Genomic DNA, 25,883 nt, shown 5'->3' with positions numbered 1-25,883 from the left:
ACTTCGCATCACTTCATGTCCCCTGCGCTAAGCTAAAGGTGGCTAATATTTGGCGTGATGATGTTTAGTCGTCTCATTTAGACACTTGTTAGCGACAGCCTATTTTCAAGACAGGTAAAACCTTTAGACACTCGGGGGTATTTACTGACGTATATTATTATAATAACTAGTATTATATTGTTATTGAACTACATCTCCCGTCTCGCACCACACACCAAGCTGGCCGTCACGTTGGCACATTTCACTTCTTTCTTTCAGAATGAGGCGAAAAGTATTAAAATAGGTGAAAATCACTCCAAGTCTGGGCACGTTGAGAGCTGAATACACACAAGGGGAGTTAGTCGGTTCCGTGAGAGCCAGCATGCGGGACTGGGATTCTGGGATTTGTAGTCTTTCTTACGGTGGCCCTGAAGTGCAAGACACCACAGCATTTCAGAAAACACAACAGCATTTCAGAAAACGCCACAGTATTTCACATTGGACGGAAAGGGTATTCCTTTAGGGAGAACACTTCTTGTTTATGATTGGACAGAGCCAGTCAGAGAAGCACTGCTGTGATTGGTTGTTTTTGCTGCCAGTCAAGAAATGACTCTTCGTGATTGGTCAACGCCCGACAGCGCAATATGTCCCAACCGGTCCCAACACATCAGACGTTGGCACACACTCAGAGCTCACAGCTCCTCATATCTGTTCAGAAACTGGACAAAAGTTAAACATGTACAAACCACAGACTGTCTGTGTCATGGCGAATACAGTCGCTGCTTTATTTATGTCTGTATGACGTTGTTGTGAGTGTGGACGGAGCAGCTACAGGTTAGTTTAGCCTGATGGATCCGATTAAATTCAGAAAACACGCATTTTAAAAGCTTTTCGCCTGTCGTCTTGTCTGCAGACTTGTCAAAGCGTTAATTCATGGTTTTTACTAACCGTTATCAGTATGTAGTTGCTTCGGCATCACTTTGAAACATGTATTACCATTAAATCACGGTAAAATATGTTCATTTTGTTGTAGTTGGTATCTCCCATAGGATTTACATGGAGATACGCCACGCCCCCTCTCCAGCGCGTCTTGTTTGAAAGACAGGAGCAAACACAGCTGACAGCCGCGGTGAAACTCGAGTGATTAGAGCGATGCGAATATTGAGTAGTCTACCATAGTATTTACATGGAGATAAGCCCCTTAAAAACCATGAATTAATAAAGCATTAATTATGTGTTTACTCCTGTCATTCAAACAAGACGCTGGAGAGGGGGCGGGGCGTATCTCCATGTAAATCCTATCGGAATCGGATCGATCAGGCTAAACTAACCTGTAGCTGCTCCGTCCACACTCACAACAACGTCATACAGACATAAATAAAGCAGCGACTGTATTCACCATGACATAGACAGTCTGTGGTTTGTACATGTTTAACTTTTGTCCAGTTTCTGAACAGATATGAGGAGCTGTGAGCTCTGAGTGTGTGCTAACAGCTAACAGCTGCTGTGTTGGGCCAATCACGAAGCTACATAATTTTTCCGAAATAAGGTCCCATGGGTCGGAAGTAGATGGGCGGGACTTCGCCTCTCTATTGGCAATAATTTAAGCTTTGTTAGTTCCAGGTTTAATATGTTCAATAAGTTAAGTTCATTCAGTTTTGCAATAAACATTGAACCAGTACCGATTTTTTAATTTTGGCCCACTGTGTATTTGTGTTTGACACTCCTGGATTAAACCATCGGCTTCAAGGCAGTGGGCCCTGAAGTGCTAAAATACTAACTCATTTCCAGGTTTAGGGTTCAGTCCTGGGAAAATAGATAATTGTTTTTAGTGGCAACAGAGTGATCGCTCTTTTCGGTGATAGAGGATCTTTGGCTCGTCTGCAGCCACAGCTCCCAGCAGCTCCTGATGACAGAGGCTAGTGTGTGTGAGAGTGTGTGAGTGTGTGTGATGGGGATTATTGTTATTCTGCAGCAGAGGACAGAGGACCGACTCACACTACAGGTGAATTTCTATCAAACAAAATCAATATCTGTCTTCGTGACGTTCAGCTTGGTGTTAAACGGCAGTGTGTGCGTGTGTGTGTGGACTGAGTGTGTGTGTGTTTGGTCGTGCGTTTTCTGCTCTTGCTCAATGTCCGCAGACAGCAGAAAAAACTCAGTGCTGGTGATTTTTTTATTTGAATTACAAGGGCTTTATCAAAAATCCTTCATCACGTTTCCTCGGATCATTCACCATAGCCTATGCGTCGATAATTAGGCTGACGGTTAGTTGGTTTTCCAACTACATAATGCCGGAATATGCGAACAGATAAAAACCTAAAACACTCTAATAATATTAATGTATAGACGTTTATGGAAAGCTTCATCAGCCCTGTTAGAAACCACGTTATATTCTTCTTCTATGGTATTGCTACAGCATGGTGTGATGTATGGAGGCCTGATGCAGCCTCTTATTTCCACTATATGTTGTATTTGAATTATCGTGAGCTTCCAGTATCCCCTGGCGGTAGCTGTGTGTGTCATTTACTGGAGGGTGTGATTGAATTAGTGGGCCTGCATTCAGCCTGTTGAGTTGTGTGTATACCTTTTCTTACCCTCACAATCAACATAATAGTGCCATGATTTTGGATGATAGGTTACAGTGACCGTGTTAAATCATCTTATGCATCTGCTGTTATATTCTTTATATAATATTTACTTAATTTTGACTTTATATAAGCGTAATATTTCACTGCTTAGAGTATTGCAATATAGTGTATGTTAAAAAGTAACACCTGAATCATAACATAACAACAACACAGCTAAACACTTCATCATACCTGTATAAGGCCAGTATCATATTACATGAACCTCTTGGACACACAATGAAGTTCCTCTGGCTTCTTAATAATATCCTAAATCAAATCTGTCGATGTGTTTTGAGGTATTTCTCATACATTATTTATTGTTACAGCCTCTATGGACATACTAGTTGCTCCAATACTATGATTGATATTCTTTAGCTCATATGTATGAGTAAAGTAACATTTCCACAGCAACACATGTTTTGTGATAGTATTAGTTAATTGTTTACATCTTCTCATTTGGAGCTGTTTTCTTTTTCATATTTTGTTCTTTTTTTAAGATAATCTCTGACAATTGTATACAGAGAGTGACAGTCAACCTCTTACTTTTATAGTATCTGTGTAGGTATGAAGATCTAATGCAATGTGAAACCCTTGGACGTGTAATAGCTTCAATAATATCCTGTATGGAAACATCACCATTGAGAAATGTTAATAGTAGTGCTGCATGCTTTGAACAAAATTACTTACAGCAACTATTATGACTAATATTGCAATTGCGATATGATTCAAAATGTTAGAGGAATCGATCATTTGTGGGACAAAATTCTCATTGTCTCTGAAAAATATATTAAAAATAATCGTGGAAGATTTGTTGCAAAAAAGTCTGTAGAATATGTTTCAGAGTCTGGTACAATGCACAATAATTAAAGTAAAATCGTATTTGTTCACATATTTAGCCTTTAACAGATGTTGTGCTTCCTGTGACATGGATATTGCACTAGCCAATATTGTGATTTCGATACAATTTTGATCAACTGTGCAGCCTTAGTTAAGTCTTTATACATAGTGTGATTTCATGCCGAGCCACGTGTTGCTTTCTGCACTCAAGCAAAATAGAATATGAAATGAATCTGTATACTGCCAGAAGCAAAGTACTTTGAGTATGAATTGTTGTTCTGGTTATTCAAATAGTGGCACAGTTATTATGGGGAACCAACTTGCTGTATTAGCCTATCATGTGCTGGGCCTTTTGCTCATCCTACAGTGTGTGTACAGTGTGGGAATCCACTTACCATAAATGCAGTTGTGTAGGAGGTCAGTGCTGCTGGTAGTTGTGTAACATTGACAGTTAATGAAAGAAACGTAAGGATCTTCAACACTCACATTTGAAATGGTAATTGTAACAAGGATACAAATTCTGTGGTAATGAAATGTGAAATCAGAAAATTAGCTTTTCCATAATAACTTGTTGATCTGTTATAGTGTGCCCGTTCTCTGGCCAACCAAATGCAGTATCTTATTTAAATATGGAAAAGGTTACTCAGTCAAGCTGCAACGATTAGTTGACTTATCTATTAAAGAGGTCTTATTCTGCTAACTTTCAGGTTCATATCAGTTTTAGTGTCTCTACTTTAAAGAGTCCTCTCCAGCTGATGTTCAGGTGTATATCAGTATGTAGTGTCTCTACTTTAAAGAGTCCTCTCCTGCTGATGTTCAGGTGTATATCAGTATGTAGTGTCTCTACTTTAAAGAGTCCTCTCCTGCTGATGTTCTGGTGTATATCAGTATGTAGTGTCTCTACTTTAAAGAGTCCTCTCCTGCTGATGTTCAGGTGTATATCAGTATGTAGCGTCTCTACTTTAAAGAGTCCTCTCCTGCTGATGTTCAGGTGTATATCAGTATGTACTGTCTCTACTTTAAAGAGTCCTCTCCTGCTGATGTTCAGGTGTATATCAGTATGTAGCGTCTCTACTTTAAAGAGTCCTCTCCTGCTAATGTTCAGGTGTATATCAGTATGTAGTGTCTACTTTAAAGAGTCCTCTCCTGCTGATGTTCAGGTGTATATCAGTATGTAGTGTCTCTACTTTAAAGAGTCCTCTCCTGCTGATGTTCAGGTTCATATCAGTATGTAGTGACTCTACTTTAAAGAGTCCTCTCCTGCTGATGTTCAGGTGTATATCAGTATGTAGTGTCTCTACTTTAAAGAGTCCTCTCCTGCTGATGTTCTGGTGTATATCAGTATGTACTGTCTCTACTTTAAAGAGTCCTCTCCTGCTGATGTTCAGGTGTATATCAGTATGTAGTGTCTCTACTTTAAAGAGTCCTCTCCTGCTGATGTTCAGGTGTATATCAGTATGTAGCGTCTCTACTTTAAAGAGTCCTCTCCTGCTGATGTTCAGGTGTATATCAGTATGTAGTGTCTCTACTTTAAAGAGTCCTCTCCAGCTGATGTTCAGGTTCATATCAGTATGTAGTGTCTCTACTTTAAAGAGTCCTCTCCTGCTGATGTTCAGGTGTATATCAGTATGTACTGTCTCTACTTTAAAGAGTCCTCTCCTGCTGATGTTCAGGTGTATATCAGTATGTAGTGTCTCTACATGTCTCCATGCTTTAATGTTCAACAAGCTCTTTATTTTTCTCATACTGCCTGTGCTGCAGCACCTCTTTTCACCCTCTGTCTGAAACCAGAGCCCAGTCTGCTCTGATTGGTTAGCTCGCCGGCTCTGTTGTGATTGGTCAACCGCTTAGAGATGTCCCGCCCCTTAGCCTCGTACAATGTGTTGGAGTGCTAGCTAATAGAAGTGCAACTGTTACATTGTGATGTCACCATGTTCTGGAAGTAAACAAAGGAGTCCGATGGAGGGGTTTCAGGCAGGGGGGGAGTTGTAGGAGAGAAACTCCCTCTGGAGGGACACTTTGAGATTTTACCCTTTGCAGACCATTTACATGCACACAAAACACACTACAGGAAAGGGAAACCCCAGATGTATATAAAGCTACAAAGGGCCTCTTTAATGAGGTCAGGTTACTCAGTCAGGGGTAACTGCAACGATTTAGTTAACATATCTATTTAACTGAGAGTTTATTTTTCCTTTTAGAAGGTATTTTCGATATGACTGTCTAGAATTTGTGTATGCAGTTTTAATTCAATGTGATTGTGCACAAGTTGAGTGTTATAGAGCGTCCCGTAATGCCTCTTTTAATGCTTTGTATTTATTGACTTAGTTTGTCCCTATGTACTTTGTTCAATATACTTCCTAATTTTTTAACATACAGTATAAATAAATAACAAATTATAGTAACATGCCTCATTGGATGCCTTACTTTTGAATGAAGATTGAATTTAAATTCATATCATCATTAATCATTTTAATACCACATTATATGACTACACTATTTTACCTGCAGCCTGTGGTCACGAGCCTATGATCTGTTCGTCTTTCTGTAGCTTTTGTGTCTCTGATTCTTGCATAACATTTCTGGATTGAGTGTGTGTGAAGTCCTCTCTGTTGGTAACACTGTCCCCCAGCCTCTGTAACGTATGTGTGATGTTCCTGGTTGTGCGGTAAACCAGCGGTGATGTGATTTCTGCGTTGGTCGCCGCGTGACGGTGTGCGTTTTTTCCTCTCTGCTACCAACACACACACACACACACACACACACACACACACACACACACACACACACACACACACACACACACACACACACACACTTTTCCTCCCTCCTTTCTCCTTCTTCCTTCTTCTGTTTCCACCTCCTCCATCCATCTATCCAGGCTGCTGTCTGGACTCGACACCTCCTCCCTCCTCTCTCCCTCCTTCCTCCTCCTCTTTCTACGGCAGCATAGCGGCGGAGAAAAATACTAATATATTACCACCAGTGATAAAAACCAAAGCAGCGTCCGTTCACAGCGAGAGGGGGGATCATCAGCGCTGCAGCAGCGGATCGCTCGGCTGTCAGACGCAGAGGAATGATAATTAGAAAGAGATTGACTCGGCAACAAGAAGAAAAGGAGGAAGGAGGCCTGCAGCAGAAGGATACATGCAGGAGGAGAGAAGGAGGCGAGGAATTGATCATAATCTGATCAACAAGAATCAGAAATAGAGAGAAACGTCAGCGGTTGTGTGTTTGTTTTTTTTATTCGGAGGGAGATGATGGTGACAGCAGCAGCGGAGGAGGAGATAGAGGGATGAGCAGGGATCGATAATCCTCCCTCCTCCTCTTCCTCCTCCCCCACCTTCATCCCTCCATCACCTCTGCAGGAGCCGCTGAAACCTGTGAGACTCCGCTTCCTGCTTTTCATTCCTCTCTGCTTTTTTTTCTAGATGCTGCATCGTGTGTGTGTGTGTGTGTGTGTGTGTGTGTGTGTGTGTGTGTGTGTGTGTGTGTGTGTGTGTGTGTGTGTGTGTGTGTGTGTGTGTGTGTGTGTGTGTGTGTGCGTGCGCACTCGTATGTATGTCGTGTAACTGTTGGCTATATAGGCCATGAGGTCTTGTGTGTGTGTGTGTGTGTTCGTGCTGTGGAAGTACGCTGTGTGAGCTGCTGTGTGTGTGAAACATGTGTGGGTTGTATGAGCTACTCGGTGTGTGTGTGTGTGTGTGTGTGTGTCGATGACAGATAACGTGACTGTAAAATTGGGCAATTAAAATAGTCCTGCTGCTACTGTCAAATTCAACTGGAATATTATAAATCCGAATAGGGACAAAATTGGGTTTTCAAACCGCCTACACTTTGATAAGAAATTGGGTTCATATAAAATGCGTACTGAAACAAGAGTGAAGATTTATTTCAGGGCTTGTCTCAAATTTAAAACCCCAGAAAATGTAATTATGTCGTGAAGTCAATGGCTCATCTGCAACGAGCACATTTTAAAGGGACATGTCACGAATATGTCTAGAGTTTGAGCGAGAAAGTTCATTAATGACTTTGGAAAAAGCTAAACTAAAACGTGCATTAAGTGATTTAGTTTAGACACTTTTGGTCAGTGAAGACTGATCAACACATCATGTATATATCCTCACCTGGTATGAAAACAGTTGCTCATTTCACATTGAGCAGTCACAAAGCAGCATGGTGATTCATTAGGAGTGTTTGTGTTTGTGTCCACCTCATGATTGTAAAACCAATATTTACTCCTTTTAGCTTGTTGGTCTCTACCTGCTCCCGAGGGAAATATCTGTCTCGTTGGCTGCTAAATGCTACACTATGCCCCCCTTAGCTCTACTTTAAAGAGTCCTCTCCTGCTGATGATCAGGTGTATATCAGTATGTAGGGTCTCTACTTTAAAGAGTCCTCTCCTGCTGATGTTCAGGTGTATATCAGTATGTAGTGTCTCTACTTTAAAGAGTCCTCTCCTGCTGATGTTCAGGTGTATATCAGTATGTAGTGTCTCTACTTTAAAGAGTCCTCTCCTGCTGATGTTCAGGTGTATATCAGTATGTAGTGTCTCTACTTTAAAGAGTCCTCTCCTGCTGATTTTCAGGTGTATATCAGTATGTAGTGTCTCTACTTTAAAGAGTCCTCTCCTGCTGATGTTCAGGTGTATATCAGTATGTAGTGTCTCTACTTTAAAGAGTCCTCTTCTGCTGATGTTCAGGTGTATATCAGTATGTAGTGTCTCTACTTTAAAGAGTCCTCTCCTGCTGATTTTCAGGTGTATATCAGTATGTAGTGTCTCTACTTTAAAGAGTCCTCTCCTGCTGATGTTCAGGTGTATATCAGTATGTAGTGTCTCTACTTTAAAGAGTCCTCTCCTGCTGATTTTCAGGTGTATATCAGTATGTAGTGTCTCTACTTTAAAGAGTCCTCTCCTGCTGATGTTCAGGTGTATATCAGTATGTAGTGTCTCTACTTTAAAGAGTCCTCTCCTGCTGATGTTCAGGTGTATATCAGTATGTAGTGTCTCTACTTTAAAGAGTCCTCTCCTGCTGATGTTCAGGTGTATATCAGTATGTAGTGTCTCTACTTTAAAGAGTCCTCTCCTGCTGATGTTCAGGTGTATATCAGTATGTAGTGTCTCTACTTTAAAGAGTCCTCTCCTGCTGATGTTCAGGTGTATATCAGTATGTAGTGTCTCTCCTTTAAAGAGTCCTCTCCTGCTGATGTTCAGGTGTTTATCAGTATGTAGTGTCTCTACTTTAAAGAGTCCTCTCCTGCTGATGTTCAGGTGTATATCAGTATGTAGTGTCTCTACTTTAAAGAGTCCTCGCCTGCTGATGTTCAGGTGTATATCAGTATGTAGTGTCTCTACTTTAAAGAGTCCTCTCCTGCTGATGTTCAGGTGTATATCAGTATGTAGTGTCTCTACTCTGACATGTCTCCATGCTTTAATGTTCAAAAAGCTCTTTATCTTTCTCATACTGTCTGTGCTGCAGCACCTCTTTTCACCCTCTGTCTGAAACCAGAGCCCAGTCTGCTCTGATTGGTTAGCTGGCCGGCTCTGTTGTGATTGGTCAACTGCTTGGAGATGTCCCGTCCCTTAGCCTATCACGAACAATGTTTGGAGCGCTATCCAATAGAAGCGCGAGTGTGATGCCACTTTGTTCCAGAAGTAAACTAAGGAGTCCAATGGAGGCGTTTCAGGCGGGGGAGTGTGTGGGAGAGAAACTCCCTCTGGTGTGAACTTTGGGATTTTAGCCTTTGCAGACCATTTACATGCACAAACACCTTTATAACACACTAGAGGGAAGGGAAAACCCAAAAAGCATGATAGGACCTCTTTAAAGCATTTCTGTCACATGTTATATCGGAATTACAATTACAAACACAAATGCCATTTAGTGTTATAAAGTGAGAGCTTGCTTACTGCCTCTGCTTCTGCCTGATTTACGGTGTGTATGAAGCAAACAGTCTGCACATCCAAAGAGAGAGAGAGAGAGAGGGATTGTGGTCAGTTAGTGAGTCATGAATAATTGAATGTGCTTAATGGAAAGAGATATAAAAACTGAAACTGTTTGACCGCTTTGAAATAGACACCAGAGAGCCATTTCATTGGTGTGTGTGTGTGTGTGTGTGTGTGTGTGTGTGCGCGCATGTGTGAGATAGCAAGGTATACAACTGGAACTTTTTCTACAGCAAACACTTTGCACATTAGAGACGTGGCAATTAGTTTTAGAGATATACTATATATACTACTAGACAGGGTAAGATACTTCATTACCCATAATTCCTGTGATTAAATCAAGACATTTCTTGTTCTCCTATTTTATTCAATATCAAAGTGAGTACATTTTTGATGAAGCTATCACTGTTTATTAACTGGTTTTCTGATATATTTATTTAGGACCCACAATAACTTCCACGGTTTCCACTGCTAACGTATTTACTTTTGCACGAACTACACGGCAGACTGGAGTCTTTATTGTCACAAACACAGCGCCTGTCTCATAAAAACAGGTTCAGATGCAACGCCTGTTGGCAAGTGAGATAGTTTTGCAGTTTTTCAATCTATGATAAATAATGTAGTAACAGATCACATCTCTTACCCAAATGCAGGCGCAGTTCTTGAACATGTATTTGTGTTGCTGTGGTCCACTCTTAGAGAAAAACACCACTGGAAACACTGGTTGTTTTTGCCAATTCACACATTTTTGGACAAAACTATCACTTCCCTAAAACGAAATCAATATTTATGTTTCTTGATTTTTGCATCACTTACTTTGCTTATGTTATTCACCAACTCAAAAACCTACTTGACACTAAACCTGATTCAGATTCTGACTCCGAGAATTGTGAAGTTTATATCAACTCTAAAACTCTAAGTCTAAAAATGCATTGGTAGTAACTTCTAGGGGTGTAACGGTTCACAGAAGTCACGGTTCGGTTCATACCTCGGTTTGGGGGTCTCGGTTCGGTACGGGTTCGGTACAACAAGGAAAAGCAAAAAAAAGTTCCTAATGCATAATATTTATTTTTAACAGTAGTGCAAGTTTAGAACTCTAACATTTGGAATCATTAACTGTATTACACAGTTAAAAACAAACCACAAACAGTAACACACACACACACACTCAGATGGCCATATTATTTATAATGGCTGATGTCAAACTAAAAGGTTAAATAAGCTGTACAACTAAAAAGAATGTCTTGAAAATATTAAAATAAATAATAAGAAAGTGTTTCAATCGCAATCAATAAAAGGCAATACAGAACTGTATAACATCTTCTGATGTCAAAATATAAAATAAATACAATGATAAATATAAAACAAAATAAAATCTATACCTTTAGGAGCAATGTCTAACATGTGTAATTAACTTGTGAGTGTGTGAGGCCATTATGCCTAAATAAAGGTACTCACGCTTTACTCTATTTTCAAGTTTTTCTTCAAAAAGATGAGTTTGTCTACGTTGTCAGTAGTGAGGGCAGATCTGTTGGCGGTAACTATGTCACCTGCCGTCGAGAAAACCCTCTCGCTGGGGACTGAGACTGACCCCCTAATCCCACCAGGAGCGTCTGCGCTGCGTTACGCTGCGGCTGCGGCGTTTTTAGCGATCGCGGCCACTCTAGTCAATGGTTGCTATTCCACCAGACCCGCTGCGCCGCGGCTCGAAGCGTCCCAGAAGCTCCTCGCCGCAAGGAATTTCTAAAATATAGGATGAATCCTATTTTTGATGCGGCGCAGTGCGGCGCAGGCAGGAAGTGGAACGTTCATCCAACAACTGCGAGGCTGCACACACGACGCTCCGCTTCTGCAACGTTTTGAAACGCGCCTGGTGGGTTATGACGCAGGAGGAGGTCGCAGCGCAACGCAGCGCAGACGCTTCCGGTGGGATCAGGGGGTGACTCGGATGTGATTGAGCATGTTCGTGTTATCACTAGCATACCGCACCGCTGTCGAACAACGCCGACACACCGTCCTCGTCCGATCCACAACTCGCACTCCATCATTGTTGTAGTCCACAGGGAACCCGAAATGTTCCCACACAGCTGATTTAAAAGAAGCAGCTGGGTCTTCTAGCTCCTGTGTGTTATGTGAACTCGCCATAGCTAAATGTTCTTCTTCATGTATTGTGTTCGTTTTTTTGTGTTTTGTTCTTGTTCTTCATTTGTTATTTACGGGCGGCTGGCTTTCAGGCGCAATACCGCCCCCTGGATTATATATAGTGTAGTGGATACTGCCCTGAGGGACAGACTTTTTTCCCACTCGTAAAAAAAGGCGTATTCGCCGTGTGACTGCATGTGCCGAACCGTGACGTCCGAACCGTGACGGTACGAGACGAATACGGATACCGTTACACCCCTAGTAACTTCCCATCAGTGGCACACTATTCTGGCAGACTATTACTTAATAATAATAATTTAAAAAATGTAGGCGCCTTTCATGACACCCAAGGACACGTACAATTTGTTAAAAAAAGAAAGAAAACGCTAATAGGAAACAAAACATGATTTATGACGTGTAATCAATCAGATGGGCGGTGGGTGGCACATTGAGGTTGACTGCAGACAGAGAGACAAAGATGGCTCCATAAGAGCCCAAAATGTGGTATTATCGTCAAAATGCTGAATATCAAAGCCAATAATCAGTCAACTCTAAATGCCTTGTAACTGTTGCTAAGCTGTGATTGAACAGAGACATAGGGTTGATTAATAAATGAATACAAAATCCTATCATAGCCCTGACGACGCTTACCTTGGGATTTCCTACAGGACGTTTTTACGATGCAGCCCTCCTTGTGTTTAATGTTGTGTGACATTAGCTGCAGGAACGGCTAGCTGCAGCCAGCATGTGGCTACCAAGAGTTTTAAATGTTATTTAATTTGAGATATTACATTGATATAGTGCAACACACACAACAGGACAGGATTGAATTGGAAGAGATCTAAGACTGGGTGAGAAAATGCATAGAGAGAGTGTGAGATCAGAGGAGGTGGACTTAGACAGAGGAGGGATAGTGATAGAGTGTAGGAGGAGAGGCTTATGGGGTGTGATGATTTTTCTCGTCTCTGATGGTTTAGACGGAGCATGTCATTGGTATTTATGGGCTGAGAGACCTCACACTCCTAGCAACCATGGAGAAGGAGAGAACATGTATGAAAGGGATGGAGATTAAACGGTCGGTCCACACAGCAGCGTGCGTTGAAAGCTTCACCATTCACTTTGAATGGGGTGACGTCACTTTTCGCCGAACTGCATTGTGGGAAGCGACGCGGAGCTTTGCTGGCGTGGCTTGCTGCAAAAGTTGAGCAATGTTCAACTTTTGAAGCCTCGGCAGAAGCGTCAGCCAATCGAATCATATGCCAGTACAAGCTCTAGCCAATCAAACCGCTGCTTGTGTGTCAGGGGCGGGAGATTCATGTGATTGGTTGTTGGTCGAGTTTCAGACACGCCCGCAGGCAAGCTTCAACGCACGCCGCTGTGTGGACGGGCCGTTACAGCTATATAAAACGAGAACAGCGTTTGGAAGGAGAGCAAAAGAGAGATCAGGAAGAGAGGAGAAAAAAGGAAAAGCCAAAAAAACTGACACATTTATGTTGAAAGCAAAAGTAAGGGACATAAATGGACTAAAATAAAGAGGGCAAAGACTAAATGATGAAGGAAAATAAAGGTGTTTTTTCAAGGAACATTGTGAAAGTTGATGTTTCCTGTTGACTCTGCCTCTCCTGTTGTACAACCTACTACCTTCTCACCTTCTCTTTCTTTGGTTCTTTTTCATGTAACGGACGGATGACATAGAAGGATCTGGATATGCCATCCAGCGGGACGATGAATCCCAGATGTCTCACTGTATCCAGGAACAAGACAAACATCTGACATGACATTTCACCTTCTCGCATCGCTTCCTCCGACATCCCGACTGCAGGATGACAGGCTGAGTCCTGCAGGTGAACCCTTGGACCAGGGAGAGGTGATCATCTCCTCTTCCATGTTTCTCAGAAGATGATCTTCGACGGACGTTATATTTTCATTTTTTGGAGCTTTGGGTTGTGTTGATTTCTCGAAGTCTGGTTCCAAAATGTTTTGTTGAACTGAATTCTTTGAAGTCTCTTTTCCTGCTCAGAAAACTCTTTGATTTGGAGAATTAACACAAGGTTTCTGACACCAGGATTTTATTATGAGGTACTACGTGGAAGCTGGTGGTTAGGCAGCATTTTGGAAGTGTTTGCACGCACCTCCAGACTGCATTCCTGCTGCAGAACTTATTGGATGCAGAAAATATCCCTCTAGCCCTCTTGCAGGACAATCTTCCTTCTCTCAGCAATGCTAATGTGCAATATCTTTGACACAGAGGGACAAATCACGTCTCTGTTATCTGTGATTTCCACACCTGCTTCTTGGAAACCATTGCTCTGATCTTCTGCATGGAGTGCAAAGAGTGGATACAACTGACTCACTGACAAACAAAAAGACAGTTTTCTTGGGAGGGGGGGAAAGAAGACAATCTTTTTCTCTAACTTTGTTCTCTTTTTATCCGTCATGGGTCTGAACCCGGACAGAAACACCTGACTGAACCAGGGGATGGTCGAAGACTCGATAAACCTCTTTGATTGGATCCAGCGAGAACGAGGTCCATCTTGATCGTCAGATCAGAACTCAAAGAAGTAAACTCCTCTCCCCCCCACTTACCTCTGGTGGGGGGGAGGGTGAAATATACTTTAGTTTTTAGGGTGTAGGGCTTAGGGCCATAGCGTTTAGTTTTGTAGTTATTTAGACATTAGGTTGTAGACTAGACATTAGAGTACGGAGCTCTGATCTAGTTGGTAGTTATTTGGTTCTCTTGTGTTTAGGCTTATTCAGTTCTGCTGGTTTTAGCCTTTAGCTTGCTAGCTTATTTACCTGAACAAGCCCTTGTGGTATAACACACGTTAGCATTTGGCTCTGACCTAGCTGTAGATTACAGAAGATTAGCATTTAGTGTACAACCTGGATCTAACCAACTGTAACAGCAAAAAGCATTTAGGTTCTTTAGTTTAGAAATTAGCATTAGAAAACCTTGGTCATAAACATTTAGACCATTAGCCTGTGTGCTAACTCTCAGACCAGCTAGTTATGGATGCTAATCACGGCCCAGGCCAAGGCAGCCCAGAGAGCCCTAACCGGGCGGTGGAGTACCTTCTTGAACTCAACAACATCATCGAGAGCCAGCAGAAGCTTCTGGAAACTCAGAGGCGCCGGATCGAGGAGCTGGAAGTCCAGCTGGACCGGCTCAGCCAGGAGAACAAAGACCTGCGTTTGGAGCGGCAGCCCGTCGTTCCTCCTCCACCCGCTCCTCCTCCCGAGCCTCCACTCCCTCCTCCCCCTCCACCGCCTCCACCGACCACATCCACTTCCATGTCTGCCAAGAATCACCAACAGCACCACCACCACCACCACAACAGCCAATACCAAGCTCCTCCTCCGCAGCCCCCCTCCTCCATCCCCCTGCACCAGAACCACCACCACCACCAGTACCATCACAACCACCACCACTCCTCCGCCCACCACTCTTACAACAGCTCCAACAGCATCCCTACGACGGCGATCCCGGTTCCCGCTCCGTCTTCAGCCCCGACCTCCATCTCGATCCCTACCCAAATCCCGACTCCGATATCCCCCCCGGCTCCAGCTCCGGCTCCGGCTCCTCCTCCTCCGCCTCCGATGCCGTCTCGGGACCAGCCGCGGGCCCACAGCCGGCTGACCCGCCTGCCCTCCACCAGCACCGGCACCAACACCAACTTTGTGGAGAAAGAGAGGGAGAGGATTGAGCGCATGCACAAAACCAACGCCTCCAACAACCACCACGCCCACACCCTCCACCACCAGAAATCGTAAGTTAGATTTTAAAGTATTCTTACTACAACCAAAGTCAAAGATAACGCGAGAGGAAGGCAAACCTGAACTCATGAGTGGATTGAAATAAACCAAGTCTACTTTATTTATTGTATAAATAATGCTGGAAACTAGAAAGCACCATTTTGAGTTTTATTTCAGAACATCCAGGAAAATTGTGAATTTGTCTTTGGAGGACGATTACATAGGATGCCATATTGAAAACTACTCATTACATGGAGGAGTTGGTACATCCATTCTATTTCACAGGATTGGTAGAATCAAATTGTCATTTCTAATGGAAAACGTATTCCTCTAAACGTGGCGTCCAGTTAATCAACCCACTCTCTGTTTTGCCGAAACTCGTGTAAATCTTTGACTTTGGTCTCGACTAACTTTAAAGCTTTTCTTACGCAGGTTTTGTTCAAGCCAAGCAAGGTTTGCCCACATGGTAAATATGACCTGGAAACATCTGCTTGCTGGCAAAATTGCAAGCAAAAGAAAACTGTATTGCTGAAAGTGATCTATTGTAAAGCTTTTTGGACTCACCTAATAGGAGAGGTGACTTGTTGGAGTGTTTTCCTTCTCGGATTCAGACGGGGCAGCCGATGCCTTTGTGCTTTCTGTCTGTAATGAGACAATGTGATTGGTGGGTGTACAAGGTTGATACATATTCATCCTTTTATCAGCTAATATGGCTACAAAGCAAACGGTTGTAACAGGAATGTTCATGTTGCAGGAGAGCATGAGACTCCAGAGACAGACGAACATAAACACCACAGCTTCTCTAACACTGATATTTGGCGGACTGAGCAGCGTTATGTAATATATATTTCTGCTAAGCAAAGGGATTGGTTGTCCTTGCTGAGACCATAAAGAAAACACACTGTGCTTTATGTTTAAGAGAAGTCGTCGGCTGTACTGATCACCATAGTAACACCAGGTAGCTCCGTAGCTTTTTGATTTCTGCTCTTATTTAGTTTAACTCAAAACATATTTCTGTCAAATCTCGAATTGGGGTTTGTTGCCTGGTAACACTATCTTAGGAGCATCCTATCAGGAAGTGTTGACATCCTGCAGGCAACAGGATGCAGAGCTGCAGTCGTCCCATGCCCGTACGAGGCAGTTTGTCTTCGGTAACGTTGTCCGTGGGAAACGCCGGTCATGGCAATTGCCGTTGCTATGCAACTGTGGAAAACCTGTTTGAAGGACGGCACTTTTCGCTTACAGTTGAAATGGTTTCAACCTTGCTCGGTGCACTTGCTAAGCTCGCACTGCTGTTAGGAGCATAGAGCATGGTTCCCCTCTCCACTGAACGCAGAGAGGGAAATAATAGAGGCTTCAGAGAGAGACCTGCAGAACTGAAGGCTGAGGAAACGCAGCGATGACTCATGGAGACGGATTTAATACTACTATTGCTTTGTCTCATACGAACAGGCGGAAAGTGAAATAGATCGTGCACAGAGGTACAGTGTGACTCAGACTCTCAAACCTCGGTTCATCTTGAGAAAAAAAAAACTCCAATCCCTGAGTCATGGGGTGTTCAGGTGCAGCTGCAATCGTGAGAAAAAGCTGACCTCAAGCTTGCCAATGATGTAACAGGCAGAGAACAATGATGCAGTCTGACAGCAGCGAAGATAAGGCTGATTCTTTATGAAATCACAGTACAATCGGCTGCCTGTCTCCTCAAGTGACTGAGTGTGATCCAATAAATCCCACACTGCACTGGGGCAGGCTATAGCACAGAGGCATGACAGCATGTTGCAGAGAGCTGCCTACCCTGGTTTCTGAGTGATTTCGTATTGGGCATGATGCAGCAAAATGCAAAACACCCTCACACTGATTTATTTTGCAGCACCTCAGGCTGAAGCAGGGAAAAACAAGACGCACTCACACACGCAATGAAGCAGTTAATATTGTAGGACATTATCAAACATTATAAAGTGTTATGAAATATGTTTAATAATAGTTTTGTATAGATTTGGATTTATTGTAGCCGTATGCAATGAAAGGCATATTCTAATTTACACAGTTTCCATGTTCCTATTATGCTACAAAGGCTTAGCAGAGTCAAACACTAGCATTTGCAAACATTATCCCTTGTTATTTATAGATCCTGCAGCATGTCCCTTTTAAAATGAACTTTAAGATCAAGTTTTGCATTTTAAAGGTCCCCCACAACAAATGTCCAGGTTTGCAGTTCATAAAGTGTAGGTTTAGTGGTGACCCTCTTGGTTGATTAGTTGCTTGTCAGTTTGGTCTTAGTCGACTGACGACATTTTTTAAAACCGTTTTTCCATGTTTGATGAGCTATCTGAGCATGTGTCGTGTCAACCAAAGTAGGGCTGCTCGATTATGGCAAAAATCATAATCTCGATTATTTGGGTCAATAATTGATATCACGATTATTAAAAAACGATTATCCATTTACTTTGAAAACATCCATTTATTGAAAACAATGTGAACAGTATGTTTTTAACAGTTGATTACCCTGAACTTTAATTATAATTCAACTGAAAAACACCAAAAAATAGTTTAAAAAAATAATTAAAAGAAATATGAATGAAAAGAAATAATCGTTTTATTTCAATTATGTTGTTTTCATAATCGTTGCAAGCCAAAATCGTAATTGCGATTAAAATACGATGAATTGAGCAGCCCTAAACCAAAGCAGGTTTAAAGTGCTGCTTTTGCATAATTTTTTGGAGGAGTAACTTTTACAGATCTGTCCATTTAACACATAATCAATAGCCGATTGTTATTCGATTCATTTCTTTAGTCAAGGACAGCCCTTGTAACATTTGCCCTTCTGGCCTTGGCTCGTTTGCTGGCAGCCAGTAAGATAGTTTGCTACACGTATAAGAATGAACGGAAAGAAAACCCCACCAGGTTTTAAAGTTGTTCAGTAAAAATGTGGGTGCTATAAAAGGGTAGCAGCTCAACATGAACTCACCACGGCACAACAGCAAGAGTCACTACACACAGCAGCCTGAAGTAGACATTTTAAATGGAGTGCAGTCGACAAATAAAAAATGCAAAACACCTGTATGATCCTAAATGTTTGTATTAAAGATTCAAGAGTGAAGAAAAGAGAAAGTGAACTCACCGTCCTGTCGCTGAAGCGTAAAGCAGCCTCTCAGTGTGGGAGTTACTGAACAGAGACCAGAGGTTTAAGGGACACTTCTCTGCTTAAGATATCATTTTGTTCTGCGTACTGTAACAGTGTGTAGTTTTTAGGCAGTGATAATGTCTGGCATGAATTCAACACTCAAATGAAATAATAGCTATTTCTGACTTTAAGGTTTGCCTCCGCTGTTGATCGATGTTTTAATTACTCTTACACAGACAGGGAAGATTCAGATTCTTTCCTCCATTAAAAGTAGAAAAACTGTAGTCTTAAAATACTCAAAAAAGTCCTGAATTCCACATTTTACTATAGAAAACATTCATAAGTAGTAACATCAAATAGCAAAAGTGCTCATCTTGCAAAACTGCCTATTTCAGAGTCATAAATCCTCATAATTAATGTAGTATTATCGGCTAAATGTACTTAAAGTATCGAAAGTAAAAGTACTCGATATGCAGGATTCATCTTTTTACAATATTTTACTATTATGGTCTACATTATCCTCTTTTTAATGACTGAGAAACACATTTTAATGCAGTACTTTGTCAACATGGGACACGTATTTTAATTGGGAAAGTTCAGAGTTGATAAGTCGTAAATTACTGCATCATATTATGCAAGCATAACAATGTATTTTTAGATGTAAACACGAGTTAAATAGCTGTAGGTTGGAGTAAAAAGTACAATATTTCCCTCTGACATTTAGCAAGGCAAGTTTATTTATATAGCACCTTTCAACACAAGGCAATTCAAGCCTTGAATTGCCTTGAATTTCAAGGTGCTTTACAAAAATGAAAGACATTCAGACAAAGGCATTTAAAAAAAAAAAAAGATTATAAAAGAAACAGTAAAAGAAAAAATACATGAATAAAAAGTACATGAATAAAAAATACATGAATAAAAAGTTACAGTGCATTAAGATATGAACACTTAAGTTCCACTTTACTGATGAACACAACGGCTCAGTTTCAATTAAAAGCAGCGACAAAAAGAAAAGTCTTCAGCCTGGATCAAAGTAGTCAGAGTTGCAGCGGACCTGCAACTCTTAGAAGTATAAAGTAGCATTAAATGGAAGTACTCAAGTACAGTACAGTTGTGTCAACATAATACTAAAGTGTGATTCTTTGGTAAATGTATGTATGTCCATCACTGCAGTTACACAGAGTAAAAACAGATGTATGACCCCCCCCCCCCTGGTGCTGATGATGATTAGAGATCCTTCAGTCTTCAGCCGTCCTCGCTCACATGTCAGTGGATGAAACGATGCCATCGCCATCATTAGACGTCAGTGAGGCGACATCGTATTGATCAGAGAGGAGACTGATGGAGAGCAGTTATGGTAATGCACAGAGGGAGGATGTGGCTCTGCAGAGTGGGCGTGAGGAGTCAGAGAGTCAGATCTGAACCATCACCATGGTTAAGAAGCGGAGAGAAATGGTGCCAAAGAGATTTGAAGAGGAGGCATCGTTTACTTTTATGTTTTCTTCTGCAGAGTTTCCTCTTTCTGTCTTTTATTGTATTTTTCTATTTCTTTTCCCATCTCCATCTGCATGCTTTTTCCCAAACAAAGTTACGAAACAGTACATGCATTTTTTGCTACTTTAATACTCCACTATGTTTTCGAAGAAAGTATTATTTCTAGCTAATTCTTACATATAAAAACACACTGTTTTGAAAAATCACTTTTTGTAAGATATCATACAAAACCCTTCTATGGGCCTTTGAATGAAGACCGTTTTTAGGCTTATGTTAAAAGTGCCATCGTACAAGGGGTCCGCGGGGTCTTAAAAAGTATTAAAAGTTGATAAATCAATTTAGCGAAAATTAAGGCTATTAAAAAGTATTAAAGGGCATTTTCCAAGGTTTTACATTTTGTAGCTTGTTTTCAATAAGTATATAAATGGTCCAAAGAGGTTGTGTTCTACAGTCTGCCTGAATGTAATCATGGCGTAGGTGTGTAGTGTGATTCTGTGTCGTTTATTTATGGCATCCCGTTGGACTTGACGTCATCTGAACAGGACATCGCACGCTCACTGCTTGATACATTACATTACATGTCACTTGTTAGACGCTTTTATCCAAAGCGACTTACATACTCAATACTGTGGACAATCCCCACAGGAGCAATTTGGGGTGAAATGTCTCAGGGACACAACGACATGCTGGCTGCAGTGGGGTTTGAACCTGTGACCCCCGATCCGAACACCTACAGACAACCCACTACGCCACACACCTCCGCGCGCGAAGGTCCGTTTACCCCGGTTGTTAAACAACATCGTTATGGGGAAATGCAAGTCTGCGTCCAAATGATTGGAAGATAAGGAGGAAGGACAATCAATACTGTATATAGTCAATGTGAGGTGAAGTGTGTCGCCAAGGTAACCGGTTAAAACTCCAAGTGGCGATGAGGTCTTAAAATGTATGGAAAGGGTCTTAAAAAAGGTCTTAAAAGGGATTACATTTGACTTCAGGGTTCCTGCATACACCCTGTAACTACATAGTTAAAGGAAATTGAAAAAAATGACTTTGCAATAAAGAGGTTTAAAGTAAAATACAACCAACCATATATACTTCTTCTTTTTAACATGTTGTTCTTTTATGTGATCACAATCACAGCCGTACCTTAATACAGATTACTCTTTATCTTCTGAGAGTCACTTTCGGCTCGCAGCAACAGAAAAGTGGACATGAAGTCGACACGATTTTAATTTCTACTCCAGATAGCATCTCTCTGTCTCTCTGACCCTGTTTCTGTAAACAGCTGCTGACATCTCGTCCTCTGTGCTGATGACGATAACAGGAGTGTAAAGAGCTCGGTCAGCAGGACTGCTGCACCGGTGTGTGTGTGTGTGTGTGTGTGTGTGTGTGTGTGTGTGTGTGTGTGTGTGTGTGTGTGTGTGTGTGTGTGTGTGTGTGTGTGTGTGTGTGTGTGTGTGTGTGTGTGTGTGTGTGTGTGTGTGTGTGTGTGTGTGTGTGTGTGTGTGTGTGTGTGTGTGTGTTGTGTGTGTGTGTGTGTGTGTGTGTGTGTGTGTGTGTGTGTGTGTGTGTGTGTGTGTGTGTGTGTGTGTGGCCTAGCATTACTATACTTGTGGGGACCTAAATCTAAGGTCACGTGTGGGGACTCGCTTCCCTTATGGGGACAAATGGAGGTCCCCATAAGGGGAATCATTAATTTTAGGGTGAAGTTAGGGTTAGGCATGTTATGGTTAAGGTTAGGATAAGTCTCCAGGAAATGCATGTAAGTGTAATGTCCCCTGAAGTGATGTATACATGGTGTGTGTTTCTTTCTTGTACCCCATTAGTTCAGTGTCCTGGATACAGTCCTGCCAAGTGTGTACATCAAGGAAAATATCGAATATCACAGTTTTCCTGACAGCGAAACCCTCCTTGTTCCTTTTTTGATGATTGTACTCTTATTTTACTCGCTGCATGTTGTGTGTGTGTGGAAGCTAAAAGTCCTGACTCAGTATTTATCGGAGGTCAGCCGAAAGCACCTCATCAGCATCAGATAGTCCTGAGCTAAACATGTTTCCACCAACAAATGGTACCAATTAAAGTGTTCAGATCAGCCAGGAGGCCGATTTAAGACGAGCACACAGGCTCTTTTTAATGAGGTCAGATCACACAATGTGCTGCATGTGTGCGATGTGTTGCAGCTTCCTCTTTATATATTTCCTGGTCAGCAGATTCAGCATGTTACTATAAATCTCATGTGTCAACGTTCACACATCTTCGTTGTTAAAATCATGTGTTTAATAAGCGTTCTTACTCTGAGACATGTTAATGTTAAAGGGGCCTGTTATAAGGGGATGTTTTGTATTTCTTGTTTCTACTGTGACATGTTAACTTGCCTGTGCTGCAGCACCTCTTTTCACCCTCTGTCTGAAACCAGAGCCCAGTCTGCTCTGATTGGTTAGCTGGCCGGTCCTATTCTGATTGGTTGTGAATTGGACTCCTTTGTTTACTTATGAACATATTAACATCACTATGTAGCACTCTGTTTCCATTGGATAGCGCTGACCAACACATTATACGTGATCGTCTAAACGATTAACCAATCACAACAGAGCTGGCCAGCTAACCAATCAGAGCAGGCTCTGGTTTCAGACAGAGGGTGAAAATAGGTGCTGCAGCACAGGCAGTATGAGAAAAATAAAGAGCTTTTTGAACATTAAAACATGGAGACATGTCCCAGTAGTGGCTAAAAATAATATACTGTATGAACTCTTAAGAGGAGACTTAAAGGGGACATGTTTAAGTTTTTTTTTGGCCTATATCTATAACTTGCTGTGTGACGTCAGACTGATACTTAGTCTCAGAAAGCAGAAACACTTGGTATCAGGTTGAGGCATCGAAAAGTTACTAGGCTCTAAAAATTGTCCATGAACAATATCAAATATCCACCCAGACTTAGCCTACTCGTACTGACTTCCTCCACGTCAGTAAGTTGTGATAAAAGCTCCTCTCCACCTCCACGTCTCCCCCCCGTTGGAAGATTAAATGTGTCTGGATCGATGTGTTAGGACCTATCGGGCCATAGATCAGCTTGTTTATCCATCGCTCATCGATCTTTTTTAGTCCATGATTCCCATTTCTGAGGTGTGCGTCCGACCAGCTGTAGATTATCAGCAGCGTGACTCACCATTTAACACAGGAAGTTAAAAAGTGAGATTCACTTGTTTCACCTGCAGAAAACTATTTGGACGAGGATGAGGACCAGGAAGTAACTTTGTCGTAAAACAGTTGTTTAGTGTGTAAACTTTTCGTTACATTTGTATCTCATATCACGGCCACTTGGGGTTTGTGGCTAATCTAAATGTTTAGGGCTTAGACGTCTCAACTGTTGATATGTTGCGCTAAATTTTACTTCATTTAAATATCGTCTAGTATTTGTTTAGCCCGGCTTTCCGTCAATGCATGTCAGTCCATAAACATAAATACTTTTGAGAAATGATAGATCTATTGGCATTAACTTTAGAATAATTGTAATAATTGTCCGGCAGTGGCTCAGTCAGTAGGCGCTTGGACTGTGAGCCGTAGAGTCGCCGGTTCAAGTCCTCGACCAGACCTAAAATCTGGAGTGTGGACTGCTACACAGTAAAATCCGGAGTGTTAATTTAACACTCTGAGATAAGGACCACTGGCAGTGTTAAAATTGGCTCTTTAAGTGTTAAATTAACACTAAAAGGGAGGGATTTAAGTGTTAAATGAACACTTAAAGAGTCAATGTTAACACTGAGAGCCAGTGAACATATGGTCCTTATCTCAGTGTTCAATTAACACTACGGATTTGACTGTGTACTTGAAGAGGTCCCAGTTCACCTCCTGCCCTGCCGTGGTGCCCTTGAGCAAGGCACCGGACATTCCCCTTCCCCCCTCACTCCCATTGCTCTCCGGGCGCTGTACAATAGCTGCCCACTGCTCCTGGTACTGGATGGGTTAAAAGCAGAGAACACATTTCACTGTGTGCTCTGCATGTGTGACCTTTAAAGAGGGTCTCATCCCTCCCAATCTAACTTGATCTCTTAGACTTTGCCCAGTGCCACCTGGAAGTTATTCCATGCTAATGCGCTAAAACAACCTGATAAAGATTATATATTGGATTCATGTTGAGCATGTTAACATGGTAATGTTAGCGTTTAGCTTAAAGCCTCGCTCTGCCTTGGCTTGTGGAGTCAAAAATAATTTGCCCTTATTTTTTGGTTAGTTTTAAAGAGTTGTTTTTCTCAGTTGGACATGCACCATCTGGAGAAAAAGACAGACGGTCTGAGGAGTGACTGGCAGCACACGATTGAATCAAATGAAAGCCAAAGTCACATGGCTGATTTTAATGAAAGGACATTTGTACAGACCAGATTTAAAGTATTGTTTACTTTATCATTTCGTCCCTGTTCAGGCTCTTTCTTTAGTTTGAGTCAAACATCTTATGACACATCTTCTCAGCTTCTCAGTCAAATGAAACCCATCATGTTGGATCTGCCCAAACCTCTAAGATTATCTCTCTATTACTGAAATGTTCTTTTAATGGCATCACATCAGTTCTTACATGATTCCCAGCCCAATTTAAATGCAGCATATCACAAAAACTCACATGTCCTGTCCGGCTCACCGTTGTCACCCTGCAACACAAACGATCGTGTGTGTGTGTGTGGTGTGTGTGGTGTGTGTGTGTGTGTGTGTGTGTGTGTGTGTGTGTGTGTGTGGTGTGTGTGTGTGTGGTGTGTGTGTGTGTGTGTGTGTGTGTGTGTGTTGTGTGTGTGTGTGTGTGTGTGGTGTGGTGTGTGTGTGTGATGTGTGTGTGTGTGTGGTGTGTGTGTGTGTGTGTGTGTGTGTGTTGTGTGTGTGTGTGTGTGTGTGTGTGTGGTGTGTGTGTGTGTGTGTGTGTGTGTGTGTGTGTGTGTGTGTGTGTGTGTGTGTGTGTGTGTGTGTTGTGGTGTGTGTGTGTGTGTGTGTGTGTGTGTGTGTGTGTGTTGTGTGTGTGTGTGTGGGGTGTGTGTGTGTGTGTGTGTGTGTGTGTGTGTGTGTGTGTGTGTGTGTGTGTGTGTCGTTGATTGATGGTGTAATTATTCTACAGCTGACCTGCATGTTGAGACACACACTCCCTCTCTCTCAAACACACTCCCTCTCTCTCAAACACACTCCCTCTCTCTCAAACACACTCCCTCTCGCTCATACACACACTCTTTCTCTCACACACACACACAGCTTTGTCAATCGTGCTCCGCGTCATGTCCCTCTCCCTCTGTCAGTCCGTCTGTCAGTTATATTTGGCAAACATGGAAATAAGACATGGAGCTGCTGAAGTGCCCCCTCTTCCCCGGGGGAGATAAATGCTGCGTTGTCATGGCAACAGCTCAGTAAACTGAGGAGGAAGGAGAAAGTGCCGTTGGTTTCATAACAGCAGACACACTCTGCAGCTTTTTCCATCCGCTCGCTCACACATTAGCATTTTCAGCTGAGTCGCTGTGATGCAGAGTGACATCACTGTGACCGAGCAGGAAGTAAACACACCGACGAGCTAACAATGCTAACAATGCTAACTTACCTCATCACTCACACAGTTTAAGATGTTAACTACCACTATGTTCTTTGCACTACTAAATACCAAATACTGTTATAATGTACATTAATGATGTGACCGTCTGTGTTTCCTGTAGTTATTGAGTTGCTCTTTTAACTGCACTGTTAGTAGTTTTATTATTATTTTGCTGCTGTGTTTATTGTATTTTTGTAACTCTGGCACAACAATTTCCTTCGGGATGAATAAAGCCCCATCTTATCTGATCTTATCTGATCTCTTTTGGCTTTAGTTGTTTGATGTTGCCGTTCTTTAACAACATGAAATATATCCGCAGCTACTCATCACATTTACTTTAAATTCCTTCTTGCATTCAAGGTTGTTGGAAAATGTTTTGTAATAACTTTAGTTTCCTTTATCACTACCATCTGGTCA

The 25,883-nt window shown here is 42.0% G+C and overlaps 1 protein-coding gene across 6 annotated transcripts in view; it reads left to right on the top strand.

Moving 5' to 3' along the window:
- The first annotated feature begins 1,847 nt into the window (after nucleotides 1–1,847).
- LOC117556901 (IQ motif and SEC7 domain-containing protein 2-like) overlaps nucleotides 1,848–25,883 on the top strand; it is a 42,360-nt gene continuing 18,324 nt past the window's right edge. For 3 of the 6 annotated variants that reach the window (XM_034232497.1, XM_034232496.1, XM_034232492.1), the window contains exons 1-2: nucleotides 1,848–1,984; nucleotides 13,231–15,302. In XM_034232497.1, the coding sequence (XP_034088388.1) occupies nucleotides 14,545–15,302 (758 nt within the window). In that variant the 5' untranslated portion in view covers nucleotides 1,848–1,984; nucleotides 13,231–14,544. Of the gene's footprint in view, nucleotides 1,985–6,293; nucleotides 6,830–13,230; nucleotides 15,303–25,883 lie in introns of those variants that run through there. The other 3 variants (XM_034232494.1, XM_034232495.1, XM_034232493.1) reach the window with 3 other exon arrangements.

The sequence above is a fragment of the Gymnodraco acuticeps genome, unplaced genomic scaffold (genome assembly GCF_902827175.1).
Source record: "Gymnodraco acuticeps unplaced genomic scaffold, fGymAcu1.1, whole genome shotgun sequence".
NCBI classification, from domain to species: Eukaryota; Metazoa; Chordata; class Actinopteri; order Perciformes; family Bathydraconidae; genus Gymnodraco; species Gymnodraco acuticeps.
This window is presented reverse-complemented; position numbering and strand designations above follow the sequence as displayed.